The sequence below is a fragment of the Leucopleurus acutus genome (genome assembly GCF_964270905.1).
Source record: "Leucopleurus acutus genome assembly, chromosome: 5".
Classification (NCBI taxonomy): domain Eukaryota; kingdom Metazoa; phylum Chordata; class Mammalia; order Artiodactyla; family Delphinidae; genus Leucopleurus; species Leucopleurus acutus.
This window is the reverse complement of record NC_139147.1, coordinates 66,342,391-66,358,229: the sequence shown is the minus strand read 5'-3', so window position 1 is coordinate 66,358,229 and position 15,839 is coordinate 66,342,391. Positions and strand designations below refer to the sequence as shown.

The 15,839-nt window shown below is 48.5% G+C and overlaps 1 protein-coding gene across 2 annotated transcripts in view; it reads left to right on the top strand.

Annotated features, from left to right (window-relative positions):
• The window catches only part of GPR156 (G protein-coupled receptor 156), a gene marked incomplete at both ends in the record, with an annotated part of 58,364 nt that extends 45,330 nt beyond the window's left edge, over positions 1-13,034 (top strand). For both annotated transcript variants that reach the window (XM_082839846.1, XM_082839845.1), the window contains 2 exons: positions 6,948-7,106; positions 11,685-13,034. In XM_082839846.1, coding sequence (XP_082695972.1) covers positions 6,948-7,106; positions 11,685-13,034 — 1,509 coding nt within the window. The remainder of the gene's footprint in view (positions 1-6,947; positions 7,107-11,684) is intronic.
• Positions 13,035-15,839: the final 2,805 nt, after the last annotated feature.

Below are 15,839 nucleotides of genomic sequence, written 5' to 3'. Positions count from 1 at the left end.
GCATTTGGGTCTTTATGAAATTTAAAATGCCTTTTCTTTCTTTTTAATAAAAAGAGGAAAATGTAGAACCTTCCTTTTCTTTTTACAATAAGGAAAAAGTAAAAACTAAATTTAAAATGTATTTCTTAACCATAATTCAAAAAGAGTCATGTACCACAATGTTCATTGCAGCACTATCTACAGTAGCCAGGACATGGAAGCAACCTAAGTATCCATTGACAGATGAATGGATAAAGAAGATGTGGCACATATATACAATGGGATAGTACTTAGCCATAAAAAGAAACGAAATTGAGTTATTTGTAGTGAGGTGGATGGACCTAGAGTCTGTCATACAGAGTGAAGTAAGTCAGAAAGAGAAAAACAAATACCGTATGCTAACACACATATATGGAATCTAAAAAAAAAAAAGGTTCTGAATAACCTAGGGGCAGGACAGGAATAAAGATGCCGACGTAGAGAATGGACTTGAGGATACGGGGAGGGGGAAGGGTAAGCTGGGACGAAGTGAGAGAGTGGCGTGGACATACATACACTACCAAATGTAAAATAGCTAGCTAGTGGGAAGCAGCTGCATAGCACAGGGAGATCAGCTCCGTGCTTTGTGACCACCTAGAGGGGTGGGATAGGAGGGGTGGGATAGGAAGAGTGGGAGGGAGACTCAAGAAGGAGGGGATGTGGGGATATATGTATACGTATACCTGATTCACTTTGTTATACAGCAGAAACTGACACAACAATGTAAAGCAATTATACTCCAATAATGATGTTAAAAAATAAAATAAAATAAAATGTATTTCTTATTATGAGGATTAAGAAAAAATCAAACAAGGGAGGAAAATAGAAGGGGAAATATCCAGACAGCAAACAGAAAGAAAGAGAGTCAGAGAGAAAGGTGAAGGAATCCATAAGCTCTGAAAGGAAAGTGATGTTAAATTATTCACGTTATGCCCCAGGGTACCACTGAGCCACATACATCCAAGTTAATGAGCTTGGCATTAAGCACTTGTTTTGTGTCCCTTCTAGTTCTCTTTTTCTTCCTCCCGAGGCTTCCCTCATCCCACGACACCCTCACTACCCTATCCTTATTCCCAGTGCAGTTACCAGTTGACCATGTATGACTTCTCCATGAGGGAGCTAACCGGTAATTAAAGTGTTGCCTGATGGAGGGTGGCAGTGTATTTATAAAAGTGAAGAGTGCACTTTGGGGCACGATGGTATGACACAGGCAGAGGCCCTTTACTCTTTTTCCCTTTCATAAATTCTCATTAAAATACTCAAGAGGATGAACAAATATGGAAAGCTCTGTAGCAGCAGCACTAAAAATCAAGGATGGGGGCTTCCCTGGTGGCGCAGTGGTTGAGAGTCCGCCTGCCGATGCAGGGGACACGGGTTCATGCCCTGGTCCGGGGAGATCCCACATGCCGCGGAGCGGCTGGGCCCGTGAGCCACGGCTGCTGAGCCTGCGCGTCTGGAGCCTGTGCTCCACAACGGGAGAGACCACAGCAGTGAGAGGCCCACGTACCGCAAAAAAAAAAAAAAAAAAGAAAAATATCAAGGATGGGCATTGCCTCTGAGCCAGAAACTAGAGGAATTTTTGTTGAATCTTAATGTTATAAGAACTGGATTGAAGGAAGCCTTTGAGAGCTGAGTCTTATTTGTCTGGGATGTAGCAGAAAAGGGCTATGAAATGCCAGGGCTGTTCCTCCCTGGGAGATGGGTAAAAGAGAGTGGAGAGGAGACTTTTGGGAAGCCCACTCCTTAGGCCCTGGGGCCAACATTATTGATTGGTAACCCATCCACCCATTGCCAAACCTTTGTTCCTCAATTCATCTCTACTAGTCTGAAAGAGCTAAACACTTGCTTTGCCAGCCTCCCTTATAGCTAGGTGTACCCATGTAACACAGTTTTGAACACCAAAGGTTTTCTGGGAGGCTTCTGAGAAAGCTTTTGCTTTCCTAAAAAAAAGCTGTGGGGGTGGCTGGCGTCGCCTCTTCTACTTTCTTCCTATCTTGAATGTTTTTGATGCTTGAAGTTATGGCAGCCATCTTGGGATGATGAGGGAAAAGCCAGGAGAATGTATTTATTATATACCAGGAAACTATAGCTTTTCCCACGGAAGACTATGAATTCAGGGGGAAAGGATCTATGAAGAGATTCTGCAGTTCACAATAAAAGGACCACAGATTTCTGAAGATTAGAGAAGCTACCTTCCTCTGAAGTAAAACAGAATGTTTTTAGAAGGTATCTGATTAGTCTTATCAATAGGATTCAAAGGTTATTGCCCCTCTTTGACTAAAGCAAACCATTATGAAAACGACATAATCTTAGATCATGAAATATTGAATAAGGATGAAAAAGATTGTGTTAAATTTAAAACACCAATAGAAGCATTGAATAGGCAGCTGGACATGGCAAAATACTGAATTAGTGGGTTAATTTAAGGAAACAGAAAACAAGGACACAGGAAAAAAATGAGAGACTAGAAAATATGGAGAGCAGGTCTAAGGATATGATTTAAAGCTAATAGGAGTCTCTGAAAGAGAACAAGATAATTTAGAGCAGAAGTAATCACCAAGGAACTATTAGAAGAAAGCTTTCCTGATCTAACACAAGACCTCCATCTGAAAATTGAGTGAATCAGTAAACTCCCTGATGTGGCCCTACTTAGGTTTCCTCTCTTCCCCCACACTCTGTCCCTCTTGTATCCTAAGCCTCAGACACAAGATTTCCACTTTCCTCCGTGTTTAAATCCTCAGGACCTGGGACCATAGTGATATTTAGGTGCACTTCCATCTTATACACAGACATAAAAATACAAGATAAAGTTCATCTTGGAATCTGTCTTCCGGGTTTGAACTAAGGACAGGCACTTGGTTTGTTGAAGCGGGAGTGGAAATGGAATTATTGGGGCTGGGGTACTGGAACTGGGCAGATGGACTGTGTTGGCCTTTCTCTCTTTCCTTCTCTCTATCTCAGTCCTCCTAGCTGTCTTGAGCTTCCTTTCTCATACTGTATATTTTCTATTTTCTCTCTCATGCTTTTCCTCCTCTTGAACTGACCATGATCTGAAACAAAAAAATATATTTTATAGTCAATTGTATTTTAGGTGTAGGAGGTAAATTGTTTTTCAAAATGTAAAAGTAACTGAGGTTTTTCAGGTTTTCTGTGTGCCCCTGAATTGATTTTCCCCTCTAACTCTGTGGCCTTTGGTTGAAGAAATATTCTCCCTGTGAGACCAGAGACTGGATATTCCCAGGACAGTAGGACAGCTGAGCGAATTTGGAGAAGTGTGTGAGGAGAGCCACAAGGGGAGGGAAGGGAGCAGGGAGGCAGGCTTCTTTCTTGCTACTGAGCCTTCAAACTGGACTGTGATGGGAGGGATTTATGAAAGCAAAGGCACAGACACCTCAAGGGCAGGTAGGCAGTGCCAGAAAGCTGGGTGAAATGGACGATGTGACTGAAGAGCTAAGTGGACTAAGTAGCATTCTCCACAGGCCCTCAGGAAATGCCTAAGTGTTTACGCCAAACGCTGAGGTCATCACCAGTAGTGAGCCAGCCTCTGCTTTTGTGACTTAGATGTGACCCATCCTCCCACACACACACACCCCTCCCTCCACCTCTGAGAGGCAGGTGGGTCCTGAGGTAGGACATTATTTTATCCTCTAAACCTGCAGTGTTTCATCTGCTCCTCCAGGAAGGTACTCATGACTTTCTACTCTGCCTTATAGTCCTCTGTAAATGTCTCAGCACCTTACCAGACAGATGAGCTTTTTAAAGGAAAGCTTCCTTCATTTGTCCGTGTATCTGTCCATCCAAATATTAACTGTTGGGAATAGGCAGTTAAACACACGGCCTCACTCTAGGTCTATTTGGGAGCTGACGTGAAAGGATTTATAACCCTTGTGTTATAGTGTTTGAGGATGTTACACGATGTCAAGGAAGGGGTACCCCAGCCTGTCTGGGAACTCGGTAACACCGTCTCAGAAAATGAGGTGCTTGGGCCCACCTTGAATGAGGAGTAAGAAATGTTCACAGCACAGACGGGGGAAGAGCAGTGGATGGCATTTCCGACGGGGGAAACCCTCTGACAGAGGCAGAGAGGTATGAGAGAGAAGAGGAGGTGTTTGGAACACCATGAGCCTTTGCTCTTTTCGAAGCACAAATTGAAACAAGGGGAGAGTGGCAGGAGGTGAGAGAGGCACATGGGGTGAACTTCTGAAGGCCCCAGTGCACCCCATTAAAGACCCGAGACTTAATCCCACTGCTTGGTTTCCTATTGCTGCTATAACAAATTCCCACAAACAGAGTGCCTTAAAACAATATACATTGAATGCCCTATAGTTCTGGAGGTCAGAGATCTAACATGGGTCTTATTTGGCTGAAATCAAGTTGTTAGTAGGTCTGCGTTGCTTCCGGAGACTTTGGGGCAGAATCTGTTTCCGTGCATTTTCCTGCATTTTCTTCGATCCACGGCTCCTTCTTCCATGTTCAGGGCCAGCAGCACAGCATCTTCAAGTCTCTCTTTCTGACCTCTCTTTCCATTGTCACATCTCCCGTCCTGCCTGCCTCTTATAGGGACTCTTGTGATGACATTGGGCCCACCTGGATGATCCAGAATAATCTCCCCATCTCACAGTTTTAAACTCAATAACGTATGCAGAATTCCTTCTGCCATGTAAGGTAACATATTTTACAAGTTCCTGGATTAGGAGGGAAGCGTCTTTGGGGGGCCATTTTCTGCCTGCTACACGCACAGACCCAGATGCCGAGAAAACAAGACTCCCTGTCCTTCTGAAGGAAGGGCTGTGGGGAAGTCCTGAAATTATGACCTAAGGGTCATTTCTAGCCATATTCCAGAAATCCTGAAGAGTCAAGTCTTAAGGACCAGGACCTTCACAAATGGGGAATTAAGGGGGAGGGGGTTGGAGGGGCAAGGGGCTTTAGTCAGGGGCCACCCTGGCTCCACCCAGCCAGCTTAGGGTGAGACAGACGAAAAGCCTTGGAAGTGCCCTTACACCAATGTTGAGCAGTTCCTCCAGCAGCTCTGTAGGGAGGGCTTGGTCTGGAGGTGCTGGGGGGAGAGAAAGGAAAAGCTATGCTGCTAGGGAAATGAGGGGGCCCTGAGGAGACATAGAGGTAGTGCAACACTGCTAGGGCCAGTGCTAGGAGAGCAGCGCTGGCGGTCAACGCCATCCACCCATGGCTGTACAGTGACCCTGTAGTGCTGGGCTCCAGTAGCTCCTGAGCAGGGTGTTGAGAGGACAGCACCCTGGGGAGGGGGCCTTCAAGAAGGGCATCTGACAGGGCGGTTCCTGGCCCGACCCAGCACAGGTCACACAGACTCCTGGTACCATGAAGGACTCATGCTGAGTTAACAGAGGACCCAAGAGGACTTGGGCAGAATGTGGTATTGAAATTGATGGCAGGATTTAGAATCCTATCTGAGATTTACCAAATTTAGGTTACTTTCCATAGTCAGAGCTCAGTAAATGTTTGATGAGCAAACAAAGACACCCCAGGATCCCTGTGAGGCTCCCCACAGGTATCTCAGCATCATTTCCAGAGCTAAGGTCCCAGAGTGCCCAGCGTCCATCACTAGGGCTCTTAATTATGAGAATCCCTAAGGGAAAAGATGCCTTCAGCGCTGTGGCCTCCCCTGGCATCATGTCCCTAGCATTCGCCAGGAGGAGACAGTGTCCCACGGGCTCAGGAGCGTGTCCCTGTTTGTGAATGTTCTCTGTTCAGTCCCATCCCTGTTAAACTAAACCAGCCTGTGCATCCATAGACTGGTTCTCAAAACCAGTATCTCCTGAAAAACGTTCCCTAGGACCTCACAGTTGACAGTCTCTCTCATCAGCTGTGTTGAGGACGTGCAGTGTGGCACAGTGCCCTCGTTACAGCTGTGACTCTGAGGCTAAGTAGCCATGTGGACCTAGACAAATCATCCTCCTTCTGAGTCTTTCCTCATTTGTCAAGGAAAAAAGACAGATCGCAGACCTGATGTTCTATCATTTTTATTAATTTTTATTGACATTTGTGGTTTTCTGTTTCTCTGAGCCTTGATCACTGACTTGGGTTAGAAGTCCTCTAGAGGGAACAAACGTATGGACACAAGCAAGGAAGGCAGGGGTGGGGGTGGGATGAACTGGGAGATTGGGATTGACAGGTATACACTAATTTGTATAAAATAGATAACTAATAGGACCCTGCTGTATAAAAAAATAAATGTAAAAAAAAAAGTCCTCTAGAAGGAACTGGGTTTTCTTTTTTTTATTTTTTGCGGTACGCGGGCCTCTCACTGTTGTGGCCTCTCCCGTTGCGGAGCACAGGCTCCGGACGCGCAGGCTCAGCGGCCATGGCTCACGGGCCCAGCCGCTCCGCGGCACGTGGGATCTTCCCAGACTGGGGCACGAACCCATGTCCCCTGCATCGGCAGGCGGACTCTCAGCCACTGCGCCACCAGGGAAGCCCGGACCTGGGTTTTCAATAACAGTAAGCACACCATCACTCAACACATGAGAATAATTAAGAACAGCTGCATACAACTAAAACCAGCTTCATTTGAAATACAGTGTTTAGATTGCTTAACCCTGTTATAGCGCCTAAACTCTGGCTTGAGAATGTGGCTCTAGACGTCCACCTCAGCTCTGGTTTTCTTTGACCAGTCCAGCAGTGGGTTGGTAGATGGGTCCAGCCGATGGTTCTGTTTCATCAACCTGTCATCTTCTTCCTTTGGCATGTTTTAAATGATATAACCTTTACATTCTCTAAACCTTCTGTCATTGCTGTCTGTGAACTTTCCAGAGTAAAGTACATTTTGAGGAGAGAATGGTTTGTGCATTTATCTATGATACTGTCATTCCTTGGTGTTTTTGAGGAAGAGTGAGAGAATGTGTTTCTGGGTGTGTAATTAAATAAATAACATGTGTTCTTTTATCCAACAGCTGAAGCAATGGAAGGCATTTGAAGAGGAAAACCAAACAGTCAGACGCATGGCCAAATATTTCAGCACTCCCAGCAAAAGCTTGCACACCCAGTATGGTGAGGAACAGAGTTGCCACGTTAGAGGAGAGAAAAACTCCATGGAGAGACTCCTCACAGAAGTAAGCGAGACCCTGCCTGCTGGATTCTCTATAAAGAACTCCAGTCATGCATTGGTGGGCCCCATATGCCTCATTGCTAACATTCTTTCTCCTCCTCCCATTTCCCCAATTCCTAGCCATTCTGGTCTCCCTTAGCAGCAAGCAAAACCTCAACGTTTCGCCAGTGCCCCTCCCATTGCTGACCCTCACCCACTTCATTCATTCATTGGACAGATGTGTGCCAGGCATTGTGCTAAGTGCTGATGAACAAAACAAACAGAGTCCCTACCTTCATGGAGCTCACAGTGTAGTGGAGGAAATAGATACGGATCAAGTAGCCATATAGTTATAAATGGTGATAAGATTTATGAAGGGAAAAATCAGAGTGGGAAGAAAGAGTGCTGAGGACAAGGGAACCTAATTTAGAGTGGTTGGAAAAGACTCTCTGAGCTGAGAGCTGAAGGTTAACTACAAATTAGCCAGGCAAAGAGTGCAGGGAAAAGCATTTCAGGTGTGGGGAACAGCATTGTAAAGGCCCTGAGGAGTAGGGGATGCTAGCTTCTGCTGTGTGATACACTCTTTCTTTACATAGAGTAGTGCCCTTGTCTCCAAGATCCTATGGGGCTCCTTACTGTCTTTTCCAGGTGCTAACTAGAAATCTCAATCATCCTACCAACCCAGAAAATTAAGAGGTGTCTAAAGATGGGGAGGAAGGATGAACAGAGCTTCTGAATATCGCAGTAGCGCCAAGGCAGAGACAAGGGAGCCCCTAGTCCTCTTTCTTCTGTTCTTCAGCCAGATTTGGCACCTCTCCCAGAACTGGGCAGAGTGATGTGGGCTTGAAGAAAGCACATGGGAAAGCTTGAGGCTGCACTGCCTCAGAGAGGAGGCATGGGGCCCAGAGGAATTAGCCAGTTTTTTCACACTAACTAAATTATATTCCATATTTTTGTTTTAGTAGAGAACATACCTGAGTAGGTGTTATATGGGAAATTATGCTTTTTCATATTGGACTGACACTGGGTGCCAATAGTCCCTATGCGAAAGGATGGTGTGATGGGGACCTAAGGAACGTAACCAATGAAGGGATTCAGCTCCCCAAGCACCCTCAGTCCCTCGCACCATTCCCTTGGTTCTGGACTTTTTTTCCCATCAGAGTAATACTTGTCCTTTCTTTACTATTTCTTTACTATTCTTTACTATTTCTTTACTATTTATCAAGCATTCAGGACCTTTTTTCAGAGCCAAATTTCTTCCCACCTGGCAAGGGAGTAGCATTGCCATTGATACTCTCTGAAGTCTTCAAAGAAACATTTTTTTTCAGCTAAACAGAAGGCCAGAAACTTGGCGAGAACACCCAGGATGGTTTTCATTCACAATCAGCTAATGTTGGAACAGCCAAGTGGCCTGACTCTTTAGCCTTATGGTAATTTGTGACGTTCTTTTTGTACTCCTGCCATGCTACCCTGTTTCCCATGCAGTGACTGAATCCGCTCTACCAAAAAGATGCCTTGAGTCTGCAGAGGCAGGGCCCTAATAGGGAGCAGATGCTTAGGTAGTAAAATGCTGGACTCCTGTCCCCGACACCCCACACCTGAACACCTTTCCCAGAGCAGGCCTGAGAACCAGCAGCCCATCCCAGAGCCCTGCGGCAGGCCTAGAGAGTTTCCGGTATCTGAATCCCCAGCTCCAGCACTGCCCAGTGGATGAACACAAGAATCTCTCCTGCCTCCGTAACCCCAGCTTCTCGGCTGCATTTCCCTCCTCTGCAGCCCCTCTGCTGCCCCAGTGTCCTCCTTCTACTTTCGCACCATCTGGGCAGTCCATCTTCTCATTCTTGCCTCCCTTTCCCCATGGCAATGGTCCCCGAAGGCTGTTTGGGGCAGCATCCATCCCTGACATCCCAGGCGGTGTGGAGGCCAGCAGGTAGAACCTTCCCAGAGCTTGAAGAACCTCCCTTCTACGCTCTGCAGCAGAGGAAACTCACCTTTACTTTTCTTCCTTGAAACACAGAAAGAGGGGGAGATTCCATTTCTCCCTGTGGCCTGCACCTTATGAAACATGCCTGTGGATGTGTTGCTTCCCTGGGTGTGCCAAAAGTGATCATTAATAAGCTCGTTTCAATGCAGCTGCCATGGTCAGTCAGATTTTGGTCTCACCGTGGCAAGCCACGCTTCTGATTAGTATGCAGCCATGGTGAAAACAGAGTCCCACTTCCTTTTCTGTAAGAAGGGAGATTTACTGATTAGGCTGGTGTTTCTAAATCTGTCACCAGCCAGCTTCAGATGTTTGGTTTGCTAGAGAAGAGTATTATTCCCAACTCAAGGTTTATACTGTTTTCCTATACTCTAAGGAATTTGTGGGTAAGGCACAAAAAGGCAGCACTCATGTGGTAGTTCTACCTGTAGTTTTTTAAGGAACCTCCATACTGTTCTCCATAGTGTCTGTACAGGGAGATCAGCTCAGTGCTTTGTGACCGCCTGGAGGGGTGGGATAGGGAGGGTGGGAGGGAGGGAGACGCAAGAGGGAAGAGATATGGGAACATATGTATATGTGTAACTGATTCACTTTGTTATAAAGCAGAAGCTAACACACCATTGTAAAGCAATTATACTCCAATAAAGATGTTAAAAAAAAAAACAAAAGGCAGCACTCAGAGTTCACTTGCTGGGGTAGCTGTCATCAGCTGATGGCTCCCTCCCAGCTCTGTGAGACGGTAGGGCCTCCTGAAGCCAGCGTGAGAATGTGCCAGGTGGGCTTCACGAGGAAGGGCTGGTGAGGAGGAAGAGAGTTGGGGTCCCTCCAGTGCAGCCAGCGCAGTCACCCCCGTGAGATGCTCAGAGAGATACCTGGCACCACCCAGATATCACGAAGAGCCTGAGTGAATGTCTTCCTGTTACTCACCCGCTCTGCTCCTGGCGAGTCCTTGAGTCACCTACACTTCCGCGACAACGCCCAGCCCTTACCGCTCTGTGGCTGAGGAAAAGGGAGAATGAGCAGGCAGGTGCTCAGCTGCGAGTCCTTCCGCTTATTCACCAGTTGCTCACTGGTTCGGAACTCCCTCCTGAGGATAAGAGACGTCTAAACCAGGATGAAACTGGGAGTACCAATAATCAGAAAAATCACCTTCCTGCTTATAAGTAGGGAGCAGTAGGTTTGCCTTGGAGTTGCTGCCAGAAGACTCTTGCTGGACTAGTTTACCTAATTTACTGTTCCCTCAAAGGGTCACTTCTGGGCAACCCTTCCATATCTACTTGAGAAGAAACCACAAATTCAATGCATAGGCAAGTTGTGTCAGGAATCCGAAAGAAGGGAAGCATCCTTTTACTTCTAGGGCATAATAAATGGACATCCAGATGCTCATCCTCAGCTTCTAAAGAGGCTGACAGCAGAGAGGCAGCATTTTGGTATTTGGACAAGCACTTCTCATTATCTTCTCCAAACTCTCGACCCCGTGTCATCTGCCCCAAGAACCATCAGCTCCCCACGATGATCTCTCTCCTGCTCCACTGCTTTTGAACATGAGAAATTCCAGAAGGTGGACATCAGGTCTAAACCAGACGATCAGCTGCTGTAGCACCAAAGGATGCTCAGGGCACACCCACTGCTGTTACTCTTCCTCCTACTTCATGCCCCATGGTCCTGCAGTTAGAACAGGCACATCTCTGCAGCTGTCACCTGCCAGCCTCCCGGGCACTGCCTGTTTATCAACTGACAGCCATGCAGCAGGTAGGCAGCTCACCAGCAGAACTGCCCAACTTCATTTATCTTCTGGGCTCCCTTCTAGTTCTACTGAATCAAGCTATCAGGGACTTAGGCCCAATAATCCTTTTTTTTTTTTTTTTTGAGCTTCTCCAGTAATTCTGATGCCTGCACTCCTTTGGGAGATACCGACAGCTGATAGTGCCACATTGGTAGCTTTGGCCTCCTACCCGCAAGTTCCAGCCAGGGGAGGTGATAACACCAACCTGAGATTCTCATTCCCCCCTAAACTGCCCCACCCCCACCCCTGGCTCCAGTCTTTTCACTTTGGCCCAGGAATCTCCATCCTTCTTGTTCTTCCCATTTTCTAGGCTGTTTAGCAACTGGCAAAATGCTTGTTTCCCTATTCCTTCATTCCCTTCAGAGATGCCTCAAGGTCATCTGTATCTTGCAGAAGTACGATATACCCAGAGTTGGGCCATCCCAAACACTGTTCTGACTGGTGTCCTGCAGAGTGACCTGACCCCCTGTGTTCTGAGCAAAGTTGAGCGGGTGCTGCAGCAGCCAGCGGGCAGCTAGACTGTGCCTCCCCTGACCGCCCTTCTCGCAGACAGTGCCACAGTCTGGGGATGTATGGGGAGGCTGAGATCATACAGCAGTAAATCATAGTAAACCGTTACTGAGCACACGTGGCAGCTCTTGTGCCAGATGCTTTGTATGCGTCATCTCATTTCACCTCACGGAGGGACCTCCTCAGAGCCTAAGATCACCAACTAATACGTGGAGAAACTGGGATTTAAACCAATGTCTTCTGATGCCACCCTTTCTCCAGCATGGGAGACAGTGTGAAAGCCCTCAGCAGCATCTTTTGTTGATGGTTTTGCTTTTGTTTTACAGAAAAATGCTGTGATTGAAAGCTTGCAAGAACAAGTAAACAACGCCAAAGAGAAGCTGGTGAGGCTGATGTCAGCTGAGTGCACCTATGACCCCCCCGAAGGGGCTGTCCCGCCTGCCTCTTCCCACAGCAAGGACATCCTGGCTGCAGCCCCTCCCCATAGCCTAGCAGCTCAAGGGTCTTTGAAATGTCTCCCTGACTCTCTGAGTGATACCAGCCCGGCCACCCAGGACTCCCAGAGTACCTCAGCACCCGCCTCAGGTGTACAAGGCGTCAAGGGGCCTGTGGAGGACACCAGCCCCTCACCGGGGCAGAAGGAGAAAATTGCTGCCTCCCAAGACTTTTCTGACCATTTAAATTTGGGCTGCAGCCAGAAGGCGCGGGCTGAGCAAAGCCAGGGTGTGGAGAGAAGAGACCAGGTACCCATGGCCCTCAAGCAGGGTCTCACGCCAGGTGGAGAAGGCTCTGTTCTTCAGAGACAGGGGCAGCTGGAGAACTCAGAGGGGCCCCAAGCACGACCGTCAAGGGTGAATTCAGTGATCAGGGAGAAGCTTCAGGAAGTCCTCCAAGATCTGGGCCTGGGCCCTGAGGCTCCCGTCCCCTGTCCCCCGTCCTGTCCCCAGCAGCCCTGGAAGAGCAGTGCCTGCTGCAGCCCCCAGAAGATGCCCCTCTCCAAGGAGCTGGGCTTCAGCCCGTACATGGTGAGGAGAAGGGGCGCGGCACAGCGGGCTCGCTCGCACTTGCCAGGTTCTGTGCCCTCCTCTGTGGGGCGTCGGGTAAACAGGGCTGATTCTGGGGCACGCACTGGGCGAAATGTGCAGGACAGGGACAGCGCCTGCCTGGACCCCCAAACTGCAGATTCCAGAGTAGCAAGACCCGCTTCCGGGAAGCCTTTACTGCTCCCAGCTCCTCAAGGCAAGGCAGACTCCCCGGAGGGCAGCAAACAGTGCCAGACAGAGCCCCAGGGAGCCGAAGGGAGCCGCGCAGCCCTTTCTCACCAGCCTTCTGGTCCTGGCCAGGCGCTGTGCCCCGCTGCCCCACGCCGAGCCAGAGCCTCGCCGGACCTGCCTGAGCAGCGGCTGCAGCGGTCCCCAGTGCCCCCAGGCTGCCCTTCCCTGTCTCCTCCACACAGCTACCTCGACACAGAATCCAGCAGCTCGGATGAGTTCTTCTGCCGCTGCCACAGGCCCTACTGTGAAATCTGCTTCCAGAGCTCCTCTGATTCCAGTGACAGTGGCTCGTCAGACAGCGACCCTGAGCCTGCTGGGAGGCTGGCTTCCTGGGAAAAGCTGTGGGCCCGCTCGAAGCCTGTCGTGAACTTCAAAGATGACTTGAAACCCACACTGGTGTGAACAGCAGAGCAAGTCTGGACATAGAGCTCTGTCCGGGACAAGCCATACCATGGCCTGTTGTGGCCTTCGGGGAATAGACCAGTGCCTTGCATTGGACCAGCCCCTTACCATGTTTCAGCTATGCTTACTTGAGCACTGTGGTACCTGGAGCACTTCTCAATCTATACAAAGAGGGGTATTGCCTGTCTTGTTCCTACCTCACCGCATTCCTGTAAAAGACTGCAGCCGAGTGCCCATAAAGGATACCCTTGGATAAAAGGTGCTAAATGAGCACAGAGGGTCTTCTGTCCTGGTCAGCCTATAATGTACAGAACTCTTCATATATACCAGATGGATGGCTGGGTGGACAGACAGATGGAGAAATGGAAGGAAAATTTCTGCAGAACCAGAGTTGTGAACTGTGATCCACCAGACTGGCTTTTTGGCGGCAGACCTGCTAGGAAGGCGTCTCCTGTGTCTTTGGGTGGCCCGCTCTCGGCAGGGGCTTGTTTTGTTTCTGCTCAGCTTTGTGAACGGCACCACCCCTAGGTCCCAGCTTCCAGCCAGACTCAGCTCAGAGCCAACTGTACACCTCTATTTGGTGTTCATGTCCTTATACCATTGTGGCACCTCAGCATCATCCCTGAGACAGTCAGGTGTCCATGGGGCCACAGGTGACCCAGATCTCTCTCCTGGGCTCAGATGGCACCGGAGGCCCCCTGCATTGACTTTGCCAGTGGTGCAGTTTTGCAATAGCAGGAAGCACGCACTGGCAATCTCTGTTGAGGTTGGGGAGGCCCTATTGGTCAGGAGGATGCCAAGTAGGGCTACATGACCACTGATGGCTACATAAACCTAAAAACAGAAAATGGGAAAATAGAAAGGAAGAAATGGGGGAGAAGGTAGGAAAGAAAACAGGTTTTGAACGTTTACCTTGAGTCTAGCGTGGTACTTGGAAATATCAAATATCGGTAATTCCTATGTTAACCCCATGAAGTAGAGACTCTCGTTCCCACTTTTACAGATGGAGATGATGAGGCTTAGAGAACTGAGGTAGCTTCCCCAGCGTCACATTGCTGGAGAGGGGCCCATGTAGCGGCCCATGTGAGACTTGGCCACAGCTCACAGGACTCCAAGTGGGTAGACTTCCCTGGGGCACATCTCTTCACTTGTTCTTCTGGGAGTGGCGGGCAGAGCATGGCAGGCCAGACAGCAAAGCAGGGGTAGTGTAGGAAGCTGCAGTGCACTCACCCTGCAGTCCAGGATGACAAAACTGGGCCCCTCACCTCGGGAAGCAGCCCTCCACTGCCTCAGGGGCCCACTCACACCTCCCACGGCAGCTGGGGAGTTGGTGAAAGATAAGTGCCAGGATCTCATCTGCTGCCAGAGCCACACGGAGAACACAGCTGGGTCCCCTTCACTTGTTGCTGAGCTAGTTGTTGTTTACAGGCTGTCCCCTGCCTGTTCACTTGTGCGTGCATCTGTGTGTGTACTTATGCTGGTGTGCAGGAGTTTGGGCCTCATTAGGTATGTCTGGAGGGGAGCACGTGGCTTTAAATGTCTCACAGAAGATGTATCACAGACTTTTGGTGGACCTTGTGAATCTCCAGACACTGGACCAGGAGGCCCTCCTGGTAACACAGCTTCTTCTATTGTCTACTTTTAAATACAAATATCATAATTTATTCTGCGTGTGGGCTTGTAGTTTCTGCTTGTGCTGTTTGTATGCTGTCCAAGTGAGACCTTAATAAAAGAAATGGCTCTCAAGGCAAGTCTCTTCAGAAATTGTAGTTTGGGGCTGGGGAGGAGGGGCACAGACAAGACTGTACCACCCAAAGGCTTGGAAATGCAGCAGCCATTAGAGTTGCTGCTGGTTTACCCTGGGTTCCAGGTGTATCTTCTACCACACTTCCATTTGTAACCGATTCTTCTGTGGTCTCCCCGTGCAGCTTCCTATCCCAGAAACACCTGCCCCAGTGGGTAGAGGAAACTCTGGAGACCCTCAATTCTTCCCACCCACTGGGGATCCTGTGGTTGGGCTCCACCTCCTTCAGCTCCTTTCCTCCCAGTATGTCACCGCTAGCAGCCTACTGTTCAGTAGTGTGGAATATGCAGGCTCTAAACCTGGCAGTGCTTCTCTCACTCTCTCTGCTCCTACACCCTCAGTTCCCTCATCCCAGCCCTTCCACATCTCCATCTCTCTTCTATCTAGACTTTCTTTCCCCTCTTTGTGCATCTTGTGAATGACTCATCCCTCAAGGCTCAGAGCGTTCCCAGGTAAAAATGACATCCCCTAGTTAAATGAAGAAAGATGTTTTGGGGACCATGCTTCACACTTAGTTGTATAGAAGCTTCTAGCATCCATTTTTCCTAGAATGACTTTGTAACACTTGCTAGACTTTGTTGAAAAGATGGAGAATCTACCCTATATTTTCCTTATTTATCATTTGGTTTGAAAACTGTATGCCAAGCACCACAACTTCCTGCCGCAGAAAACTGTCTCCAAATCTATTGCTTACTGTGTACTACCTCCGCACCCACTGCTCACCAGCTTCTTCCCTAGATCTTTTACTCAAGACCAGCTAATCCAGTGATGAAATTCTTGGAAGGATGAGTATGCCATGACTTCTGGCCTGCTCTTGATTGTTATGCTCTTGAAGAAAGGGCAGAAACTTGGTGCAAAGAAATCCTAGAGAAGTAAACATTGCCTCTGCTATTGTCATCGGGGCTATGCCTGTCTCTGTTGGTCGTAAGGTCTGGCATGAAGCCCAGCCTGCTTCTTACCCAAGTATATGTTGCTTTGCTGATTGAAATCTTAGGGTTGGA